General features: G+C 40.8%; 1 protein-coding gene across 6 annotated transcripts in view; it reads right to left on the reverse strand.

Moving 5' to 3' along the window:
* Positions 1–1,318: 1,318 nt before the first annotated feature.
* The window catches only part of CYRIB (CYFIP related Rac1 interactor B), a 108,120-nt gene continuing 84,221 nt past the window's right edge, over positions 1,319–25,217 (reverse strand). For all 6 annotated transcript variants that reach the window (XM_047074188.1, XM_047074190.1, XM_047074191.1 and 3 more), the window contains 8 exons: positions 20,697–20,802; positions 14,978–15,114; positions 13,608–13,685; positions 11,392–11,508; positions 10,216–10,295; positions 8,773–8,899; positions 7,277–7,347; positions 1,319–2,062 (listed from right to left, as the gene is read on the reverse strand). In XM_047074188.1, coding sequence (XP_046930144.1) covers positions 1,999–2,062; positions 7,277–7,347; positions 8,773–8,899; positions 10,216–10,295; positions 11,392–11,508; positions 13,608–13,685; positions 14,978–15,114; positions 20,697–20,802 — 780 coding nt within the window. In that variant the 3' untranslated portion in view covers positions 1,319–1,998. The remainder of the gene's footprint in view (positions 2,063–7,276; positions 7,348–8,772; positions 8,900–10,215; positions 10,296–11,391; positions 11,509–13,607; positions 13,686–14,977; positions 15,115–20,696; positions 20,803–25,217) is intronic.

Below are 25,217 nucleotides of genomic sequence, written 5' to 3' on the forward strand. Positions count from 1 at the left end.
AGTATCAGAGGTGCTTGACGAGATGCCCGTGGTAGATTCCCAGGGCTGCCACAGCGAAGTGCTACCAACCAGGTGCTTTGAAACAACAGAAGTGTGTTTGTTCTCCCACAGTCCTGGAGACCGGGAGTCTGAAATGAGGGCTGGTTCCCTCTGGAAACGCCCGTCTTCTGGAGGGAGGATTGGTCCCAGGACTCCCAGCTTCTGGCAAATGCCAGCAATTCTTGGTTCCCTGGCTTGCAGATGTGCTGCTCCAATCTGCCTCCATTTTCACATGGCCTTTTGCTGTGTCTGCTTCCCCTTCTTTTCTCTAACAAGGATTTGTCATTCGATTCAGGGCCTACTCGAATTCAGGATGGTCTCCTCTCCAGGTCCTTAAACTAATTCTATCTGCAAACACCCTTTTACCAAATAAGGTTGTATTTTCAGGTTCTGGGCCGACGTTATTTTTTAGGTGAGCCACTATTTAACCCATTTCAATAGTCTCAGAAGACTGAGATTGAGGTTATCCTGAAGGCTTCATGAAGAAGGTCCCACAAGCTGCTGCTCATCAAATGGACGTGAGGGGAGGGAGGGAGCGGCAGGGTCGGGGACCAGCCAGAGTTAGGGAGGTGTGACACCACATACAACTTATCTAAACTGCAAGCGGTTAAGCCTGGCCAAAGAGCCTGGCCGGGAGAGGGTGAGACGAAGGCCAGGAAGGTCAGCAGGGATGCCACCATGGCGCCGTGGGCATCATGAGGTGGCACCATTAAGCCAGAAGGATTTGACGGAAGCCTCTAGCATTCTCTTCCACACTTAACCACTTCAGGTGCACCAGAGCTGGACTAGACAACCTTTAAACTGCTTCTCCCAATCAGCACATTTAGATTCCACGATTATGGTTTTATGATCTTAAAATAACAAAAGCCCTTGTTTTCTACCACCAGTGAGTCAAGTTCCTCTTACCACTCACTCCCTGTCCTCCCAGTGTTGAGGGCCGTTCTTCCTTCCGCCCTCTTTGCTTCCTGTGGCTTCCCTCTCACTCCTGGGAACTGTGAATCGAGCAAATGTAGTTTTCCTTCTATTACTACCACCCATACAAGAGTAAATCAAGAATAAAAGGCAAGCTAATGACCAGATCACTGATCTTCCTGCATTTAGCAAAATTTTAGAAACAATGAAAACTACACACGTAGACAATAATGAAGAAAAGGACTACTAAAAACACCCAGCTCTCCCCTAAAAGAAGGGGAAATTACATGTGTATGCATTCCATTAAAATATGCACGGGGAAGGCTTCAGAAGCCTAAAAACAAAATACCAGTAAACCAAGCCACACTTAGAAAAATGAAAGCTGATTTTTATTTTATCATCAACAGCCATTCTTTAAACATGAACATGCATACGTAATATTCTACGCACACATCACAGTTTTTAACGTTAGTTAATAAAGGTTAAACACACAACATACATCCTTACAAAAAAAGTCAAAATGCAAACTTAAAACTTTAAACAAAAGTCTTACTAATTTAAAAAAAGTTTGTGTTGGGTACCATTTGTACAACACAGTTAATTTAAACATTTTCATTTTGGCTGCACATGAAAAAAGCGGCAGTAGAAAATAAAGTCGTTGACGGTTTTTAAATAGCAGAATAGGCAGTTTTGCCATGCAGGAGAAGCAATATTAAATATTAGTTTTCAAAAAAAATCCACATTTAAAAATATTTAGTTCAAGTCACAGAATTTTTCTCAGTAGAGACCCCAATGCAACGCGGAATTAGCTGCCTCAGATGGCCCATTCGAAAGGACAGTGTCCCTTCAGAGTAGAACTTTACTGGTTTTGGCACAGAAAAGAAGTCTTGAGAACGAGAACATGATTAAAAAAGAGGGAAGAGGAACAGAGGAAAGAAATAAAAAGCAGGAGTACATGAGATAGTAATTGCAATCACTAAAAACTGTGCATTCTCAGCCACTGCAGAATACTGTCTTCTGTCCACAGCAGGCGCCCGCCCAGGGCTGCTATTGCAGCATGGATCTGATTTGCTTGGAGGTAGTCTCATCGTTCAAATGTTTTGTTGTGTACCTGAAAGTATAAGAACAGCTATTTTAGGGAATTTTGAAAAGCATGATCTACCGCGGGTCCCATCATTATCACAAGCTGGGCAAGTAGGCGAAACTCTCCTCTCACAGCATCGCGCCTTTTCTCTCCAGCTGCAGCTGCGTTCAGGCTCTGCCCTGCTTACCCTAACCACCTACTGCACAACATATCCGATAGCTCTTTACTTAAGGAAGAACTACCTTACTGAAGCGATCCAGTTAAATTCTAAGGTAAACAATGAGCTGCGCCCTCTCACAGGGAAACAGCTGTCACTCCATCTCAGGGACTGGCAAGTACAACCTGCGGCCCAACCTAGCCCACCGCCTACTTCTGTATGGCTTGTGAGCTAAGTATATTTTTACACTTTCACTTATTTTTTAAATGTTTATTTATTTTTGAGATAGAGAGAGACAGAGCACAAGTGGGGATGGGGCAGACAGAGAGGGAGACACAGAATCCAAAGAAGGCTCCAGGCTCTGAGCTGCGAGCACAGAGCCCGATGCGGGGCTGGAACACACAAACTGTGAGATCATGACCTGAGCAAAAGTCAGAAGCTTACCCAACTGAGTCCCCCACGTGCCCCTGTTTTTACACTAAAAATGAACGGGGAAAGAAATCAAAAGAGTAATATTTCATGTTAACGTGGAAATTATATGAAATTCAAATTTCAGTGTGTTTATAAAAAGTTTTAATGGAACACAGCCATACACAGATTCACTGAGGTATTCTCTAGGGTCACCTTCTTGCCACAATGGCAGAGTTGAGTAGCTGTGACAAGAAACCACATAACCCCAAATCCTAAAACATCTGTGTTTATTCTCTAGCCCTTTACAGAGAAAGGCCGGCCCCCACTCTAGTCTGTATCTAAGCTCAACTAACTACCACAGTTCCAACTGTCACATCCCAAAATGTCTCCATTCTTGAAGTGCCTTATTTCCAGGTAGATGTGTTTTGCTATAAGCATGTAAACCACAAGTAAAGAATCATGAAGAGTGATTACTATTCTATGAGAAGAGTCCCCATAGGAGTCCTTTAATAGCCGAAATTCAGTAAGTGAGCCTACTATGTATCTGGCACTGTTCCAGGATCTTACAACCTGGCAGAGAAGACAGACAGTGACACACTCACATAAGGGCAAAGGAGGAAAGTGCTAGATGGGGCCTCAGATGCCGGGAAAGCCCAGCTCATGAGGACACTGCAGGCCACAGTGAGGAGTTGGGAAGTCATTATAGGTGCAGTGAAAGCCAGTGGAGGACATCAAACAGGGTAGTGATGTGGGCCTTTATTTATGTTCTGGAAGGACTGCTCTGGCCATTGAGCAGAGGAACCAACAGAGGGACAGCAGAGGGACCAACCAAGGGCTTGCTCCAGGGGACTCAGTGAGAGATGAGCAAGGCCTGGACATGAGCAGCAATGGAAACAGGTGCTCAAGGCTTGAATATGGGACATATTTTGGAGACAATTCGGACAGAACTTAATGCTGGACCAGTTAATCTGGCCTGTGAAAATTTCACATATCGTCTTTCAGGAATATATAACTTTAAGCAAAGTACACACAGATGGCCTTTGTGTGTTCAAGAAACTTAAACCCAATTCTTGCTAGTTCTCCAGTCAATTGAAAAACTAAAGGAAGTATATGAACTCAACTCCTTGCAGAGGTAAAGACACAAATACTTATTAAGTACCTGATACATCCTCTACAATTTTACCCTCCAAAAAGGCACTTCCAAATTGTTCACATATTACTGAAGAGACACCCGAGCACCTGGCATGGGACAGGTGCTCAACTAGTATTTGTGGAAGGCAGGCGAGAAAGCAAGCAGCCAGGCTGGGGGAAAACATCCATGAAGGATTATTTACATTAAGTGGCAAGTGATGTAGCCAAGACTAAAGCTTTCTGTTTTCATTTGCAAGTGCAGATAAAGCGTATGTAGCTACACATATCCTCCTGATGTCAGGAAGTAAAAACGTTCATCATCCCTGTCTTCATTTCCGTTTTTCCCTTTCCCTCACAGGGCAGAGGGCCCCCAACTGGCACACCACCATCTCTGCTCAGAGCAGCTGCACATATCGCTACTCAGCAACGTTGTGACACCGGGAGCGGGAGTGCTCTGGCTCCTTCTGCGGGATGAGACCATGCACTTGTAACAGGTCTCACGTCCTTTCTGCCAAACGGTGCCAACTGGAGGGAGGCCTGTCCCGTCACCACACTCTTACCAAGAAAAGGCCTTTACCACCTAACGTGTGCAAAAGTGTACGGACATATACGGGTTTATGTCACTTTGTGCATAACAACCAAGTTCCTTTCCAAGTGCATATACTTTTCTACTGAAGAGAAGCAACTATTATTGATCTTTACTCTGAAATTGAATAAAGACAGCAGTTATCTAGCATTAAACCTTAACTCCGAGCTCTGGCTCTCTCTCATGATCAAGGCACTTGGTTCCACTTCTCGACCTACTGAATGTAGACAGGACTTGCTGCTTTCTTGTAATCACATCCTGTAAGCTGGAGGCACTGTGTAATTTCTATAGAGAAGCACTCCAAATAAATAGCTTATTATTTGCATGTGCAATTAAAACTTAAAAATTTTTGGTTATTAACTGCTGGCTGAGGAAAATGATGGAGTGAGCATTTCGGGTAAAGCAGCTACTCAGAAAGTAATGCCACAAAAGTGTTTTCCATTTTCTAAAGGTTTAATTAACAATGAACATTTACATAGCACTTTGGGGATTATAAAATGCTTTTTACATAGTATCTCCTTTGCTGTGAGTGAAGCATATTAAGGGTGAGGGTGATTTAGTTTGAGCAACGTTTCTCAAAGCACCAGCATTGTATCAGCAAGGGTGTTTACTTATAGAATGAGGTGCGTGGGCCCCACACCAGACCTTAGAGTCTCTCTGGGTATGGTGGCCTGGGAATGTGCATTTTTGTTTCCCTCCCAGTTACTCCAAAAACACTCCAGGGTTCAATCACACAGGAACCTTAAGGCTCAATGGTACAGCATCAAGCATATGGGATTTGAAGAATGAAATCCTGAATATGAAGACGGAGTCTGACATTGATTAATTGCCTATACAATCGGTAAGTCTCTCAAGAGCTCAAGGTAGCTATACAATGGAGACATGCCCCACACCTCACATCCATCCCCTACTTCACAGAGCTGTGGTCAAGATCAAATACAGTCATAAAGACGAAACCACACAGTAAACTTACAGGGCTACAAAAATGTTACTCACTGTAACCACTACTACTAAGTATCAAGTACACGGATGAACCTTAAGAAACTTCCCAGGTGGAAAAATGAGAACCAGCCACAAAACACATCCACTGGGAATGAAAACAGTTCGAGAGTTATCTCTGCAACAAAACCTTCATCTTCTACTTTCCGTTAGAGACGTGCGAAGAAGACTGAAAAGCGACCGGTGGCTCTTGCCTCAATGGTGCTTTTCTCCCCTCAAACACAGATTGGCGTGTGCAAGACTTTAACCCCACCTCTCACTTAGCCCCACAGCCCAGCGCTGCCCTAATTTGAGAGTGGAAAGACTGAACTACCTTTAACTACTGCAAACAAAAGTAAACTCTGAGTCTTCATGTGTGGACCACTGTCCCTTCAAAGTAAAGAAATAACACCAGACCCTCCTGGCCTCCAATTCTCTCTTCCTTTTCAGAACAGGTCTCCTGTCACTGGGTGGCTTTGGAGTCTAACCAATAAGAAAGGAGAGTCTTAGGAGAAAAAGTGAGCTGACTGGGACCCGGGGAGTCTTGAGAAAGAGATCGAGTAGTTATGGTTCACAATAGCACGATTATGGGTGAAACAAATGAGGGGCACACTGTAAAAACCTCCAGAGTAAAAAACTCCCAATCATTGTGGTTTCTGATAGACTTATGGCTGAAATAGCTTGACATTATGAGGATTTTCATGGTTATACTATGTTCTGTAATCTTTCTGCTATTTGTTCAGAAGAGACCTCCTTTATTCAGGCACTCACTGCTTACAGAATACTTCTCATAATCTTAATAAAATCCTTTGATGGTTCCATGCAACTGAAATGACACAGCATAGATTCTGCTTTATCATGTGCCAAGTGTGACTAAGCATTCAAGAGGAATAACCAACCTGTTTGGCTCACAAAACATGGGAGAAACTTAAGACTGAACTGGAAATCATTTTCATGTATCATGTGGACTGCAGTGAGAAACAAAGATGGCCTGTGACCTCAATAAGTTTCTATATAAATATTTCTGTGCTCATGTAATTTTTGTGTTTAAACACAAAATAAGCAATGAGCAAGTTATCTTTTATGTTAGGAAAATAAATTACACTATAAATTAAACCTCTGTAGTCAAGATGTTATAATATGCTGTGATTTGCATTTAAAAATAGTCCAGCATTCAAGAAATGCCTGGCTGGCTCAGTCAGTAGAGCATGCAACTCCTAAACTTGGGGTCCTGAGTTCAAGTCCCACATTGGGCCTAGAGCTTACTTAAGAAAAATAAAAGGAAAAAGAATCCTGCCTTAAAAAACAATTCCACCATTATTAGGAGCTACAGTAGCTAAATCAAGTAGTATAAGCAAGAGAAGACATCAAATAATAACAAGTTTATTTTCATTACAAGAAATACACAAAAGTAACAAAAATACTTGTAAAAACAGAAATATTAATACACTATATTAAGGGAAAAGAGGTAGTTATAAAAGAGTTTGTATAGCATTACATTTATAAAAAGATAAGTATCAGAGAGCTTTGACTATCTACAAATATAAAGAACGAACTGTGGAAGACTATATACACCGAAACATTAACAGCGGTTTATTTCAAAATGGTGAGATTATGTGATTTCCTTCTTTTGCTTTCAATTTTCCTGGGTTGGCTGAATTTTATTTACAATTAGCATGGTCTACTTTCATTAAAAAATAAACATCCCAAGAGGAGCAAAAAATGAAAGCCAAAATCTATAGCAAAGAAATGAAGCTATTTTCATCTGTGCATGCACACCACACACACACACACACTCACTCTTTATTGTAAAAATATTGTAACTGAAAATTTAAACACAAGGTTACCAATAAGCAAAATGGTATCTGCACTTTTCTAACATGAACATATATATTCATATCCTTTGTATTATTCACGTTTTGAAGCATTTTCTTACATATATTTTTTTCTGTACAGACGCACATGTACATATACACACCTGAGAGCATTTAGAAGACCTTCTACGCTATTGGGAGGTTGGTCCTTAAGAACTTTGATACAACCTTTCATCTAAGGAGAAGAAGAAATGGAAAAGGTAAAAAACTGTTTTCTCAAAGAACATTCACTATCAAAACAGTAGTACTTAAATTAGCACAACTATGGAACTCGTGAGAAATTACATTCTGGAAATGTCAAAATTATTACTGTTAGAACAGGGGGAAAAAACTACGCAAATGCTATTTTCAGTTTCTCAAACAGAACTTTTTAAGAACCAAAGCAGCAGGCACACTCATGAGAAAACTACAGGGCGGCGAAGGCAAGACTTCCCGGAGAAGGTGTGGAGCAGTCTCTGAAAGGACGGATGGACGCAGTGCCAAGGAGCAGAGAGAGGAGCCTTTCCAGGCAGGCAAACACCTCGACAAAAATAGTAAAGTTTACCACACGCTGAGGACAGAATCTTGGGGAGTCACAGGGGTTTACAGAGGGCTTCGCAAGCCAGGAGGACTCATTTGGAACTTATGGGGCAGGGACTTGTTATGGGCCATTAGAAAGGGAGCAGCTCAGTGTAGACGGTGTGTAAAGATGGGCTGCAGACTGTGAAAATGTAGAACACGCTAGAAGAGCACAGCTTTGGAAACCATGGAGATGTGGATTCAAAATTCCACTCCATCATTCACTAGAAATTACACTATGTCATTTCCCTAAATTTTAGGTTATCTGTTAGTACGGGGGAGATAACATCTACATCGTAGAAGCATTTTCACAGGTAAGTGGGCAACAAGCATAAATTTCCTAGGACACAGTAATCATTCAATAAATGTTAACTCATTTCTCTTTACAGAGGATGGACGTGAATAAAGAAAGGTAGGGAGACTGGCTGGCAATCAGTAATCTAGACACGAAATGCTGAGAGCCTGAACTACAAAAGGGAAAATGGAAGACAATTCTCACCAAACACTGGTTACAATTCTGATGAACCAGATGTGACTGGGAGAGAAATTAGAAAACAGAGGAACCAAGGGAGCTACTTTATTCCTAATATAAATTTGTGTAGAGACAAGCAAAGCTGACACCCAGATGAGAGCCACAAATTACTATGCCTGGGAGGGAGGAGAAAAATCTGTATTCTGTTACATAGTCTTTTTCCACTGGAGCACCTCTACTGACTTTGTCTATACATTATGGAAATAAATCTTTTGTTTGAAATGGCCTTTGGTCAAAGAATGAAATTTCTGATGTCTGATTATTTATTTACACTGCCAAACAGGCAGAAGGACCGCTGGCGAGTACAAGGTCCAGCTGTCCTCCATTCTACTGCACTCGTATATGGCTGTAAACCATCCAGCACGATATGAGAGGCAACAGAGACCCACCATTATCAGAAACTATAAAACTGAGGTCTGTGACAGAGTGCAACCTGCAGCTCTTTAAACAAAAGCCTACGATCTCCACTTACCGAAATGGTTGAGAATTAAATAAAGCATTGTAACTTACATCAATTTTTGAAGTTTTGGCAAATGCTCCCACTGGATGTACGTGGTCATAGAGTATTATGACACCCACCATTACCCTCAAGCAGAATGACACTGTCTCTTCATTTGTAAATCTGCTTCTGTATTCCCTGGGGGGTAGAAAAGATATGGCTGGATGAGGCACATCACTACTTAAGGAGTTCATTCAACTTTCAGCTGATGCTGAAGGATACACTCTGTTGATATCTAAAAGGAATGCTAACATATACCCTCCTTTCCCCATGGTGAGATTCCCAGGGAAATGAGGTTGATAGAGCGGTGATCACTTAGGTATTCTGATCTCTACATGCACCCTCTTGGTATATCACCCCTTTTGCTTGGCAGAGATGAGGCAAATTTAGAAATGAAAAGCCCCAAAGTAAAAGCTTCAGGACAGGTGCTTTGTAAAGGCTGTTACCACCAATATGATGGAAAAAGCCACTTGCTTAATAGAGAAGTATGTTTGCTATTTAGAAGCTAACTTATTAATCAAAGTATTACATCATTATATTACTTCATTCTAGTTTTACTAAAATTCAATCATATTCCTTTCTCGGGAAAAAGGGAAATAGGATTTTGTCTCTGCAGAAGGCAGCATGGCATGGCAGAAAGTGTCCAGAACCAGGATGGGACCATCCAGGCACATGGGTGGGGTCGGCCACCGTGCTTAAGTCCCTTCGCTTCCCAGGAGCTCACTCCCCTAAATGATGATAATGATGAATGGTTGCCCTCCTACTTCATACGGCTTTCCAGAAAGATGATGTGCGTAATAGTGCTTTGGAAAACGAAAAGCTCCACAAAAACAAAAGTTATCTAATAGAACCATATGTTATTCAGGAATCCAGGAGGGATTCTTTCTGCCTGCTGATAAGAAAATCCAGCCAGAAAACACAGTGGTACATACGATAAATGGCTTGAAAGTGAAGGGAAACCCAGAAGAGAATTCAGATTAGTGTCGGATAAAAACCACAGACTGTGAACTAATACCGAGGGACAGGGATAAGGAGAAGAGTTGGCAGCTCTTCCTTTTCCAAAGCGCTATTACACACATCATTTTGTTGGAAAGCCTTATGAAGTAGGAGGGCAACCATTCATCTAGCAAAAGGGCAAGGTTCCTCACTGAAAAGGAGAGAATGCTTAATGAGAAGCATAACCAAAACACCAAAGCTCCTCCCCCACCTCCAATAAGAGCACCACAAAATTCCCCACTCTGAAGAGTCTAAGTTCTAAGTTAGCCTGACTGGTCTCAGGCACCTGAAAACCCACTGTACTTTCTACTCAAACCAGAAGTTACATTAAGCTTCCAAATTACTTTAATATCGTTCATATATTAACATTAATTCCCACCTTCCAAATAAGACATGTTCATATCTAGACACCAACTTCGGTAGGATTGTTAGAGTGAAAAAGATCAGCTAATACTCACGGTGTTTCGAGCATGACTCTGCATACACTGGCCATGGTGCTTAGACAATCCGTGGTATTTTCTATTGGTAAATTTTTATTCTGTAAAAGTATATAGAGAAAAAAAAGTGAAAGTGATAGTTATTACTTAAGTATAATTTAAAATCCAGCACGATGTGGAAAACTGACAACTTTAGAATTTGGTTCCCACTCCTAATTTTTAAAAAAGTGTGCTAGATTCTAGGTACTGTTCTAAGCTCTAGGGATACGGCTAAGAGCTAGAGAACCAAGACCCTGTGCTCCTGAGAGTCACTTCCATTCTGGCTGAGTGGAAACAACCACTACATGCAGCCAGGGCCCCACAGGCCATGAGGTATGGGGAATTTATCCGAAGGATACTGGGAAGTCACTGGGAACACTTGAAGCAGAGGAAGAAAGGCATTTGTTTTTTTTTTTAAAGATTACTGGGGCACCTGGGTGGCTCAGTCAGTTGAGCGTCCGACTTCGGCTCAGGTCATGATCTCGCGGTTCGTGAGTTTGAGCCCCATGTCAGGCTCTGTGCTGACAGCTCAGAGCCTAAAGCCTGCTTCAGATGCTGTGTCTCCCTCTCTCTGCCCCTCCCCCAATTGTACTCTTGTCTCTCTCAAAAATAAATAGACATTAAAAAAAAAATTAAAAAAAAAAGATTACTTGGCTGTTCTTTGAAGAAAGGACCATCGTGGGGTCAGAGTGGAAAAAGTAAGGCCAGTAGGAACATGAATGCAGGTGACAGAGTGGTGGGCTGATGTGGAGAGGTAGAGGAGGAGAGGGGCAAAGTTTTCAGATTCAGGATGTATTCTGGAGGCAGAGTCAACAAGACTATCTGATGGAAGAGACATAAGAGGTGAGATAAAGAAAGGAATTCAGGATGATAACCCCTAAATCAGTTGCTTTTACAGTGGTACTATCAAGACAGAAAAGACTGCAGAAAGGGCTGGGTTTGGCCACGGTAACACTGAGGTGTCACCTAGACATCCAGAGGGAAGCTGCCAACAGGCAGGTAGATGTGTATGCGTGTGCCTCCGGGAAGGGGCAGGACTCAGTGCACGCGCACAGAAGACGCACAGAAGACGGCAACGTCGTGAGGCCTGGACAGGTCACCCTGGCTGCTGACAGGAAGTGTAACAACATAGAGAGTAACTGTCCAGGCAACACTTACCTCTGATACAAATTTTGTTGTGGCGTCACTTAAGGTTTTCAGCATTGGGGTTGCCTCAGCATAAAACAAAGACATTCGATTTGCCAATTCGTTATTTACTTCATTTTCTCCTTCTGCCTGTGTGGAAAATAAGCACTTGATATCAGTTCATAAATTATTAAATATGATAACATTTATAAAAGAACCGAGGCAGAGTGACTGTTTCGCTAATGCTTGTTAAATTACTCTAATAAATACTCTTATATTTTAGACCCTCATGTGCACGTATATTTAAAAATAGGTTAAAAATGGTATTAAGCAATTTTTCAAAAAGAGTAACCTCTCTTAAAATATTTTACATGACATCAAGCAACTAAATAAAACCTTGCTGGGCTACCTCCTGTAACAAGGAGTGGCTCTAAATGCTACGGGGGCAGGGAGATGGCGAGGGCACGGCCTGGCCTCCATCTCAGGAGCACACAAGTATCCAAACAACAAGCTGAGAGGCAATGACAAAAAAAAGGAGGGGAGAGAAAGACTACGTCTGACCGGAAGAAACAAAAATGGATTCTGAAGAGGCAGCTCTTGCAGGTGAGGGCGGGCAGGTACGCATGGTATTACAACCAGACAGGGGATGAGAGCATGTTTTCAAATGACGTGGAGTGTAACCCGGTGCACTCAGGGCAAGAAGGGGAAACGACTAGCGAAGAGTAAGGGTGGAAAGCAGGGCTGGAGCCAGATTGTGGAGGACCTTAGCTGTTGGCCTAAGTTCCTAACTTTCTACTGCATGTAACAGGGACCACTCAGTGCGCTAGAAGAAAGAACAACAATTAAGTCAATTTTCTAAAGCAAGTTGACAGATGATGGTGGGCAGAGTGTACCAAAAAAGAAAAAGACCATGGGTCAAAAAAAGGAGTTCTCCTGCTAGAGAATGACTGTCAGAGATGCGGAATGAGGCTCTCGACTGGGACAGAAGGACTATGAGATGAAAGGGGGGAGGGGGGCGAGGAAGAGACTGGAAAGCTATTTCACTTGATAACAACTGGATTTCCCTTTAATTACTGAGGGTGCAAGATGGCACCCTTGTATTTGGCCTCGAGTGGTAGCAGGATGGCTATAGCAGAGGGCTGGCTGGGTGTTATGTGATTTGATTGGATCTGATCTGACTTCACACGGTGGGTATGAAAAAAACAGACGATAAGCTCAGCCTCACAGCAAGATCTGGTCTATGCAAAACCACACTGATGTAAAATAACAGAAGCTTCATGGAAGAGAAATCCTTCTTTCAACTAAGGGCCTTACAGCAGCCACTTCATAAAATTTTGATTCAATGAAAAAAGAGGAAGAAAAAAAAAAAAAAGAATGATCTCCCTTGTCATTTTCTTTAACCTCTTAAGCCACTTACTGCTCCTTACACACTCACATGATCTTTCCTTACTAAGCTATCTAGTTAAGGCTGTAAGGCTGATCGTAGAAATTTTTCACACCAATTAGCACAATGTAGGTCCTCAAAATACCTAAAGAAAAAGATATTTTCTTTCCATTTAAGGTTTTACTTCTGGTAGTTGACTCCCTGGAGGTAGAAAAGGGTAAAGGCAAGGAGAAATCAAGGGAAATCAAGCCTTAATAAACCAGAAGAGATGTTATAACTAGCCAAGGACCAGGCACAGAAGCACTCATGGCCCACAACTCTGCTGACAACAGTACCCCTCCCATTCCAGGCCACCTTCTCTCCTGGATTCTTCCATTCTAAGACCACGGGGTCTCACAACCACTAATCCACAAAGTTTTTGTGCAATTAAAATGAAAATACACACGGGGCCTGGCTGGCCGGGTCGGTGGAGCATACGACTCTTGATCTAGGGGTTGAGTTCAAGCCCCACATTGGGTGAAGAGATTACTGAAGAATAAAATCTTTAAATGAACGAGTAAATAAATAACATGAGAATACACAGAGAAATTTTGTAAGTATTACTATATGGACAAGGAGCAGTTCTATTAAGTAGGCATAGGGATCTGAGGCGCTAGGTGAAGAGCAGGGAAGCACCACGCATGGGCTGCTACATCTTGCACTTTCCTCTCATACCTACAGTCACCCATAGCTGGTTATTGACTATGTCATTAGCTTTAACTTGATCTGAGTGAATGAGCAAATGAACAAGCAAATAAGCGAATGCACTGAACAAATAAATTAATGGCTCCCATTACCACCCCCCTGATTCAAAGCATTAACTTACTGGAACGTTATTAATCCTCATACGACTCAATGTTCTTCTGTAATAGCTGAAATCATTCTGTATGGCGGGATTTGTCATCTAAAGACATTTATGAAAGAAAAATGTATTATGTACACTAAATGACAGTGTAAAAAATAAGCGAAAAAATCTACTAAATACAGCCTTAACTAGTTAAGTAACATTCCCTAATTTGTAAACAATTTAAGAACTAAAACTGGTATCATCCACGATAGCTTTTTGCACTTAAATTATGTAACACTGTACTTAGTCCTTACAGAACATATAAACCCTGTAGACGGTTTTACAGTCGTGATCTGAATACTTCCCTTCTTTTCAATAATTTCAGGTAATACACTAAAAGGTTGTTTCCCAAAAACCAGTATTACCAAATAAACAAAAATAAGAAGAAATACTTAGGTACTTGTTTTGAATTATTACAATAAAAGTATGAATGTATGGTCAACAGGGCAATCAATCCTCAGACTAAAATCATATATATAAATCCTTTGTCCTCAAAGTATTAATAAAACAAAATCAATTTCCTATTATGCAATCATTAAAGACTGTAGTTAGGAATCCACCTGCTCTATTTATCAGACGAGGTCCCTGAGGTCCTGGAAAGTCAAAGGGCCTGTCTCACATGTGGTCACTGTAACAGAGCCCACAGTGGAACTCGGGTCTCCTGAGACAAAAGCTAGTTCTTGTTTCTCCACACTCCCTCCCTCCAACAACGTGGAGGTCGGGTGCACAGGGAAACAGAAAGACAGACAGACAGATGAGGAAGAGAAATGAAGGAAGGTAGGAAGGTAGGAAGGTAGGAAGAAAGGATCTTAACATTTTTATGTAAAAGGATATTGAAGATAAACTGGGAATGAACAGAAAAGAAAAAAAGAGTATTAGGAAAGGTCAACAGTATATGCTTCAGAGATATTTTTAAAAATGAAACTAAATGGGGGCGCCTGGGTGGCTCAGTCGGTTGGGCATCTGACTTCGGCTCAAGTCATGACCTCGCGGTCCGTGAGTTCGAGCCCCGCGTCAGGCTCTGTGCTGATGGCTCAGAGCCTGGAGCCTGTTTCAGATTCTGTGTCTCCCTCTCTCTCTGACCCTCCCCCATTCATGCTCTGTCTCTCTCTGTCTCAAAAATAAATAAACGTAAAAAAAAAAAATGAAACTAAATGAAGACTGAGTATTGGATAATTTGCTATTTGCTATGCATATAATGTATCAAAGATCTGCTACAACTTTTAAATCCAGTTCTCCAGGTTTTGCCAGGGGCCAAAGGACATCACGTAAACACTCAAACTAGGTCCCCAGGAGTCTCCTCCTACGCCCACGATTTCCATGCTGGCAGGGCCAGCATGGAGTCCTACCTTGAGTTCGTCGAACCGGAGTGTGAAGTGAAGAATCTCCGCAAACTGTTTGGCAAGAGCCTGCTCTCGCTCTAGATGCTGTGTGGGAGAGTACGGGGTACTGGTCAAGGCTCCCAGAAGGCCTCTTAGTGCTGCTTCTAAAGAAAGAAAGATTAAAACGTTAAGCTGTTTGTATCTCTCTGATTTTTATTTATTAAAAAGCAATTTATAAACGTTATAGCTTTAATTCCCCAAAAAATAAGGTCTCTTCAAAAGTCGTATTATCTAAGTATAATCACTCAAACTGAAGAGTGTTCAGTAGAACAAATTGGTCCCTTAAAGGGACCAATTCAGTTTTAGAATTCTGTAAGAATGTGAATCTCAATTAAACATCAGGATCGAACAGCAAATTCTGAATTATCTTCACCATTCTATACAGTGTTGATTTTTATGAACTGGTAACGGTTACCTAGAGCTGAGTAACTCCTTCGGTGGCATAGTGTCCACACAGTCAAAGCTCTACATGGCTGTGAATGAATGAGCAACTTCTCATACTTTGAATATGCTCCTTATTTATAAACACAAACTGCTTCCTGTCAGATACTGAAGGACATAAAGTATTTGGTTTAATAGTTAGGTCTCAGTGTCTTAAGAGTTAGACAACTTAGGAACACAATGAAAATATTCTAAATTCAGCCCATAAGTAAAACGGTCCCTTCAAAATAAGTGCTCCTTTTGGAATGCCAGACTAGTAAATGGTGTGTTTAAAAATGGTAATACTGGAGTGTCTGGGCAGCTCAGTCCGTTGAGCATCTGACTCTTGCTTTCGTCTCAGGTCGTGATTTCACAGTTTGTGGGTTTGAGTCCCACAGCGGGTTCCGTGCTGACACTGTGGAACCGGCTTGAGATTCTCATTCTCATTCTCTCTCTCAAAATAAATAAATAAACTTAAAAAAAAAAAAAAAGGCAAAGAAATCAAGCAATTCATTTGAAGATTTCAGAATCAGAAAACAAAGCCAGATTCCAGGGGCATGTGAGTGGCTCAGTGGGTTAAGCATCCAACTTCGGCTCAGGTCATGATCTCACAGTCCGTGAGTTCGAGCCCGCGTCGGGCTCTGTGCTGACGGCTCAGAGCCTGGAGCTTGTTTCGGATTCTGTGTCTCCTTCTCCCCTCCCCCCCACTCATTCTCTCTCTCTCTCAAAAATAAATTAAAAGAACAGTAAAAACAATTCTTTTTAAAGAAAACAATGCCAGATTCTATTCTAAAAACACAGGAACTTATACTAGTAGATGGTGATCTGACATGAATAAATATCAGATTAATAAGCAAATATTTATCAATAATAATAAATGTACATCAGATCATTAACCCTTAACTTAAAAATACACCAGCTGTACTACGTATGAAGACCCTACTAGGAACGAACATCCACACTGTGCACGTGACCCAGTCTCTCACTGACCTGTCACCATCAACTAGGACATGAGCATCACAGATGGGTACACTCAGTTTCAAAGCAGTTAGACCCCCAAGAGTTTGGATAGTTAACGCCAGATGTTTTGGACTCTACAGCCCTATTCTTTTCAGCATAATACATAATAAACTGTCTCTCAAATGAAGCAACATTGTATCTATCCTCTGTAACCTTATAAAATATGAATCTATGGATTACTACACAGGAGATACTTTTTATGTATTATGTGCTGGTACTGAGCTAGCCATTACACAGACATTATCTGTCATCTACACAGTAACTCAAATGACAGCTCTTATCCTTTTTTTATAGCAGGTCAGAAAACGTATGGACTGTCTACTGTGTGTCAAGCCCTGAGGATACAGAGATGAAGGCAGACGTGTTCCCAACGCCCACATGGAGCGTGACTATACAGAGAAGACACATGATTACAGTTGTGACGTGTGTTATCAAGCACATGATACAAAAGAAAAATATAGAAACGGGACCTCACCTAGTTGAAGGTTCAGGAAAAGACCTCTCTGAGTAAGTGACATTTGGGCTGAGACTTAGGTGTGCACCAAGGATGAACGAGAGTTTGCTAATAGGGCAGTGAGCCAGATGCTAGGCTGAGAAGAGCAAGACATAGCAGAAGAAGTACAAGAGGACCAGTACAGGTAGAAAAGAGCGCCGGGAGGAGAGTAACCCCGGACCAAAGTAAGATGCATATAATTTGTGTGCCAGATCAAGCATTCTGGTCTTGTCACCCTAATGTCCCTGGAGAGACTATTTAAGCAGAGTAGTGACATCATCAGATTGACATTCATAAAAACACCACTTCATCTGGGCTGTGTGCAGAACTGAACTGGAGGAGTATGGCTGGCTTACAGAAGTGCATGAGTGCGTGTGAAGGTCAATTAAGGAAAACATAGTTTAGCCATTTTGAAAAATGGGTTACTCATCTCCCAGAATTCATTCCATCTGTCAGTATTAATGTAAGTTAAGTGGAAAGCAAGGTTTGAAAGATATGAGAACCGTAAAAACTTAAAAAAAACACACACAAACACCAATACTGTTACAGGGTGTTAAAGAAAAAAAGAAAATTGCATTTCCCAGATTTTATCAAGTCTCAGGGTTAATTTAGCATTCAAAGTGCTCTACACTATGGGGGATGGCAGACCTTTCCCCCAAGGAGTGGAGTCCAGTCACTTGGCTGAGTTGGGATGGCCAGGAACCATGCCGGAGGACTTCTGTCCTTAAATGGCTGGAGTCCTCAATGGCAAATCTATGAAATAAAAAGTCATCTCAAGATGATGGCACTGCTTATCTGCCTCTGAGGCACCTAGACCAGCCTCTCATCTTGGAGGGCCTCTGTGGACACAAAAGAGTCGTGCTAGCCCACACTGCTGTGTGTCAATAGAGGAATCAGAGACAGAAGATCCCAAAAGGTGGTTCAGGTTTCTGGCTGAGTTGTAAAGAAAGGGAGGTCAAGGAAGAAAGGATGTAGGGATCAGTCTCCCTGGTGGAGCTCCTAAAACAAAACCACGTGATTATGATCCTCAGAAAAGGTGGGTGACAAGACGAAGTTAATAGACTACTAAGCCCTAAATTCTGGAAGAAATTAACTGGTAGATCAGTGCACAAGTCCAAGCTATATAAGAAGGCTGCAAGCAAGAGATCAACTGGGAGAAATGATAAAGACAGAGTAGTCCACAAGGTAGAACAGTAAGGGGAAATAACTGGATGCCTTGGAGCGGGAGGCCTCTGTGGAAAGTTCCCCTTTAGAAACAAGCATTTATTCCCACTGCTGCCATCCACACCTCTAACAAAGATTTGTCTGAGAACTTAAAATTCTCAGAAGAGAACACCAAAGATGTGGACTGTGGGTGATTTAACATAGCCAAGAAACATGGCCACACTCACTGCGGGCAATCCAGCCCAGTGAAAACGAGCAACATATTGGAAAGAGCTACTCATTATGACCCCAGGAGATGGTCCCCATAACAAGCCCTTGGAACAGGAGGAAGACGAAAGAAAGACAAAGCAGTCTGTTCACTGTCTGATCATCATACAACCTTCCCTGAGGTGGCTGCCTCAACTGGGAAGGCCTTAGACTGAAACAAGCAAGTCCAGGCATTTCCCAGGCCAGAAGGTTAGCCTTGTCAACAAAAGTCAGTTATCTTCCAAATCAGGCAAGTGATCGTTTCCCTGTCTCCCTACAAACATGCCAGCTGGCAAGGGATCAGGGTCCCTCTTCTGGAGTACACACCACAGTGTATCTGTGGTGCTCAGGCCAAGCAACCTTCTCCTTGGGACTGCAAGATTCTGAAGGATCATGTGTATCATGACAGTTATGTGCTGCTTTGGGGGCTACCTGTAACATTTATCCTCAGCTGTGGCTCAAGTAGGAAGAGAAGAGACAAAAGGTTTAGTGAATATAAACCAGAGGGCTCACCAGACTCGAGGTCCAGCCAGGATCCTGAAGCCCAGAGAACTTAAGTCATGTGGTCAAGACCACACAACTGATATGTGGCAAACATCAGGTTTCAAACAGGAAGCTATGCCTCCAAAGCCTAAAATCCATTATTATTGCTTCTCCTGAATACTCAACACATACTTGATATATCAGATGTGTCTATTCATTAATTAATCGTTCACTCACTCAACAAACACAGAGTTCCTATCATACGTAAATAAGGATGTGCTTTGGTCAGCAAGGAAACTGGAAACATTACTAACCAGGTTACTGGCCAAGAGATGAGGAGTAAACCATCCCATATAAAATGTGTACTTTGCTCATAACTTCACAGAAGCTGCTAGAGCAATAAAAGCTCCAGGCTCCCACAGGACAGTACAAAAAATGACAGCCTCTTACTACTACGTATGTTACAACATCCCTCTACTGAAATGGAACACACACTACTAGCCTGATTTAATTCCAACAGTTAAAACATAAGAGAACACGTAAGCCTGACTGGTTTGGCCTCTTTTACAATTATTCTTTTTTAGTGGCAAATGCTGAGAGACCAAGATGAGCCTGAGTAGGCCTGAGCACCATCGACATCAGTGAAACTACAAATGCAGGGACGAACTAGCAGCACAAGAAAAACTCTAAATATGAAGGAGTCAAGATAATCCCGATTAAAAAGACAAGTTCTCAAAAAATAAAAATAAATAAAAGATTTAGGTTCTCTGGGGTTACAAAACTATGGACTATTTGGTGTTTGGACAAAAGGTCAGGCAGTATGAAAGAACTATTGGTCACGCTTGAGAAAATAAGTTACATTCTTCTTTCCAATAAGAAAGAAAATTTATACCAACACTTCTATCTCAATTATTATTTCTGTGTACATTAAACAGTCTGTACTTCATCTAAGGAAAAACAGCAATTCTCTTACTTTTTAAAACACTTAGCCATTTTTAAAAAAATTGAGCTTCAACTTTCAAGCAGTTGGCGGACACAGTGGCCGAGCAGCTAATACGAAGGTACAGAGAGCAAGATATAAAGTACCAGGAAGTGCTAGGGACCTACTGCCAGCTGACTGAGATGCAGACTGACCGATTCTTGCCTCAGCTACTGGTTTTTCCCGAGGCAACTGGAGATTTAAAAACAACAACAACAACAAAACACAGAACCCAAATAATTACCATTTTTGCTCCCGGCAACTTCTGTCTTTCAAATCATTCCAGCAGCTAACTAAATCTTCCCTGCTCTGCCTCCTCTTTCTCCAAGAAACCAGGACTCCAATTTTGCTTACTTACTGAACGGAAGGCACAATTCTGACCTCTGAATAATTTTTCCCAAGCAAGGGAGAAAGATGATTTCCGATGCTTTCCCCTAGGTAACTCTGGGCATCTCATCAGCTTCCTATTTCTTATGTTGTACACTTTTAGAAACATGAACTGATCATAAGCAGCAATGATTTTAAGAACACAAAAACCTAAATAACCCAAAGGGCCTGAGGATTAGTTTCCACTTATGGGAAAGGATTTGCTGTAGGGAGAAATTCCACCAAGTGGTTTCTCATACTAGGATGCTTTAGGCTACACAAAATTCAGACATTTTCCTTGTGGAAGTTATAATTTGTGGAGGGAAATGGCCTACATAAATTAAAGAGCTGAGTTGATAGGGATGAGATCATGCTGTAATCTTACAGTCTTAACAAGACTGCTGTACCTACGTAGCAAACAAATTCAGTGACGTGAACATAAAATACTACATAATTCCTTATTAATAAACGTCTTTTTCACTAGGGAAGTCATAATTACAAAACTTTCAACTTACCTAACCTCTGAGAAAATTCATAAAATTTCTTTAATTTGCCTACTAGTGGAACAACCGCGCCCCAAGCCTTCTCCTGCAACTTCTCATCTGCTGGATGCTGGATCGCCTTCAAAATCCAAAGAATAAAAATAGTTAGATCTTTAAAAATCACAACGCTCTTATTTTCACATGAAAATACAGGTTTCAGGAAACAGAGGAAGCCCTGGTATGTGCGATAAAATAGGACCAGTCTTTCAAACCATTAGGCAATCTTTCTTGAATACAGAGGGTTACTCCCAAAGAAATGAATTTTCTTGCTTTCATCTTTCTTTTGCTTACAGGTGCTTTTCTTAATCCTCTATGGAACTTAATGCTTTTTTCAACAATCTGGCTTGCTCTCTCCAACGTCTTCAAACAAGCTAAACACACTATCTGAAAGTTGAAACTCATAATCAAGATGGCGGGTATGGCGGGGAGGCCCTTCTTATAAACACTATCAGGAGGTACTGACATGTTTAGATTTCCCCAAGGCACGAGTACTCTGACTCCATCCACACTAAACTGAAAAACAAGAAAGCAAAATAAAATGGAAACCAGAGAGATTTAGGGAATGCTCTGAATAAGCTACAAACTAAATAAACAGGCCATGTATTATTTACACAGTGTACTTTATCTGCTTGCCACTATATTCAAATTTTCTTGATTAAAAAAAAAATTGTTTTTAACATTTATTTTTGAGAGACAGAGCATGAGCAGGCGAGGGACAGAGAGAGAAGGAGACACAGAATCCGAAGCCGACTCCAGGCTCTAAGCTGTCAGCCCAGAGCCCAATGCTGGGCTTGAACCCACAAACAGTAAGACCATGACCTGAGCCGAAGTCGGATGCTCAACCGACTAAGCGACCCAGGCGTCCCTTGATTTTTTAAATACAAAATGTTTTTAAATGATATTCAAACACGACAGGATTCTGAAGTGAATCCTATTTATGTGACTACCTAGAAATATTTGAAGGAAATCTGACATTACACGCTAACAATACTGATTTCACGTTAATAGGAATATTCCAAAAGGACTGTGATACTACTCTCACATATATGAGGAAGTTCTATAAGCCTCGAGCCCCATCTTAGCAATGTTTTGTATCAAGTGGTACAACTTTATTGTTCAAGAAATAAGCAAACAGATAAAAATTAAAAGTTGTTTTTCTTCTGTTGAGAAGCCTATCTAAACTTTTCTTGCAAGGATCTAAAAACTATTTTCAAAATACTAAACTCATTCTCATAATATCAAAACACGCAGGCAAACGTCACCCACTTTCACAACTGAGGGAGTTAAAGACTCCCCCTGAGCCTGCCCTGCCTGGATTTAGAAGTGGACACTGGCTGCTCTTTTAGGACAACAAGTTATGGTTCTCGTAATTCTGATTCCTTCTCCTTTCACATGGTTTCACTGCTGTTAGGCAACATTTTTGGTACAGCACCCAGTACGGCCCAACACAGAGAAGGACACTTTGTAAATGGCAATGGTGAGACTGTCATGTAGCAGATATTATAACTCTCATTTTCAGAATCGTTAAAACTGGTATAGATATATCAAAACATTAGTGGAGAGCTCTTATTTCCCTCTCTAATAGTGGTTTACCCTAGAGAATGAGCTTTGTGTATTTAACAGAGTCTACATTAAATCAAATTTTATTCTGTTTCAGTCATGTTTAATAAAATACTATTTAAGCAAAGATATATCTAACTCCACATCCTCAGTATAGGTTTTTACATTTCACCTTCCACTTTAATGCTCCTGCACCAGATACTCACATTGCAGAAAATATTATCTGAAAGACTAAGTTATCTGGTGCAAGAGTACAAATAATTTTGATAGATCTTATTTTTACACACTGCCAAACTGACCTCCAAAAAGGCATTTTATAATACACTTGCATTAAGACTACCTGTTCCTTCATAAACCAACCAGTATTGAGCTTTTAACAACTTAGCATCATATACAATAAAACTGCTTGACAGCAGTATGCATTATTAGTAAATGTGAACATTTTTCTATAGACTGTGCTCTTTTATAGGTAGAATAGTTGTTTATTTAAGTCTTCATATTGACAGGTACCTAGTTACATCTGTTCTTTGCATATTTGTATATTGGTAAAATCAGCTTTTATTTGTACCTTCCTTTCTTAAATTGTTTTTCTATTATTCAGAAATACATTCTGCTTATAGAGTTAAACCCAAACATCAATATGCATTCCTCGGTGAAAATTTCTTCAAATGCCTGAATGGTTAAACACTTAGCCTAAATCTACAGATTTAAATGCTGTTTTTTTAAGAGTTTTCTAGCTTACATATTTTATATCTATTTTATTTACTTATTTCTCTGTCCTTACTTCCTTTACCAAGGAATGAAATGAAGGTACCTTTGTACTAAGTCTAAAGGCCTGGTCAGGTGAATTTCTTACCATTACTGGTTATTCTCCCCTTTTCTTTTACTATTCTTCAAGTGTTATTTTTCTATATAAACTTTTTTTTTTTTTTTTTTTTAACTTTGCAACATTTACCTACTTTCCCACCTGACCAATCATGGGATGCCACAAGTGCACTGAACGTGGCTTCAGCACTGAACTGAGTGACTATAATGTCTTATGGAGAACTCCAACCTTTGGTCACAACATTTAGGGCTCCTGGTTTCACATCCCCACAAGTTCTCTTTGAAATGGCTTATATAGAAGCTTTTCTATCATTTTACCCTCTTCCAAAAAATTACAACTGCATTCAGTTAAGTTGACATATACATTACAATAAGTCAATATAAAGACTCTGGGGGGAGAAAAACTTTCATTGTAGTGAGCCTTTCCACACAGAAGCAGAGTAACCCTTCACTTGGCAAGTTTAAAAAAAAAAAAAAATCCTAAGGGTTTTAACCTTAAAAACAGGTAATGGTCTATATTAAATAGGTAATGGTCTGTATCTCTGTAGCAAATGAGGTGTTTTTTCTTTATTGTTCATAGGTGACAACTGTAACCAGCTGATCAGAATTCAATCATAAAACAAACTTTTAAGAAATCTAATGATATAATACTGAACAATTAAAAATAATCTGTAGCACTAATAATCAACAAGGAGAAACATTTTTAGAGCAGCTGGTGAACTGTTGTGACCTATAGGGAAGAAATTAATTTCTCATTAGTTAATTAAGATCGTGTTTAATCATTTAAACATTTCATAAATGTTTGATTTTTCAAAATATGTTCAAATGTTTAGAACTTGAATTTCACAGGAATGGTTACATGCCTTCACTTATTGAAATCTTAAGGTTTCACTTAAGCTAATGATATTGGCGAGATTAGTCTAAGCTCTTGTATTTCTTTCTTCAACAGTTACTAACTGCTTACTAAGCACTGTGTTAGGTGCTGATGACACAAAAATTAGTAAGAAACCAGGTTTATCCTCCTCAAGCTGGAGGTGGTAGTGGAGTCATAAACTTTACATTTCAATAGTCTTTTCAAAAAGAAATGATTACCATGAAAGAAACGTGTGCACAGCACTAGGGCAACAGAGTAATGGGGAAGTAACTGCTGGGATGTGAAGGAAGGAAAGTGTACATGTACAAGACATTCAGGCAACAACAGTCCAGTGCATGAGAGGTAAAAAACAGAATTCACGTTAATCTGTAATTTCCCTCAGCTAATGATATTACCAACAGCTAATCTAAACCAGAAACCCTGGAATCATTTGTAACTCCCCTTTCTCCCTCATATTAACCATCCAAATGCCAAAAACCTGTGGCCCCTTAGCCCGAAACATTTCTTGAATTGTTTTCTGGTGCCTGCATTTAATTCTGCCTTCACTAATACTCCAAGTATCATTAGACGAATGGAGTTGGATGTGGACCGTCAACCCAGCGTCAGACTGCTCCTTGACAACCTCTGCGCACTGTTGGTTATACCCAAGAATAACAGAAGCAGAAGGGTGGGAAAAAATGAAGAAACAGAGCTATGTCTTCAAGAAATACAGGTAAGGGCCCAGAGGCCAGGGAGTTTCTTTGGGTGGTACAGGGCACCTGATTATGTGTATACTCTGAAGGGAAGAAGTCAAGCAGAAACCAGAAACACAAAAGATCTAATTAAAAGAAGGAATAATTAATAAAGTTCCAAGAGGAGGACGCAGAACAAAGGCAAAGAAATAAATCTTGGTAACAAGTAGAGACACAGCTTCTTCAGAGAAACAGAAGAAGTGGAGTAAGAGATAGATGGATAGAAACCTAGATAAGTTCAGAGGCTCACAAGAAGCAAGTTGAGACCACACTAAATATTTGCTTCATGGTGTAAAGTCATCAGACAGAGCTGGGGGAGTCCAGACCACAAGGATGATAGCAGCTTTCTCCTAAGAAGCATGGGAGGAAGGAAAAAAACAGACTGGCAGGACAAAAGGCCACAGAAAGTTACATTCTCTCCTCTTCTCAAAAAGAAAAGTATAAATAGTCCCCATTGGATACTGTAAATTTCAGGTGGAAGAGCAACCAAAAAATAAACAAAAT

The sequence above is a fragment of the Lynx rufus genome, unplaced genomic scaffold (genome assembly GCF_022079265.1).
Source record: "Lynx rufus isolate CCGP_SWC_20201006 ecotype Redwood Valley unplaced genomic scaffold, mLynRuf1.p SCAF_12, whole genome shotgun sequence".
NCBI classification, from domain to species: Eukaryota; Metazoa; Chordata; class Mammalia; order Carnivora; family Felidae; genus Lynx; species Lynx rufus.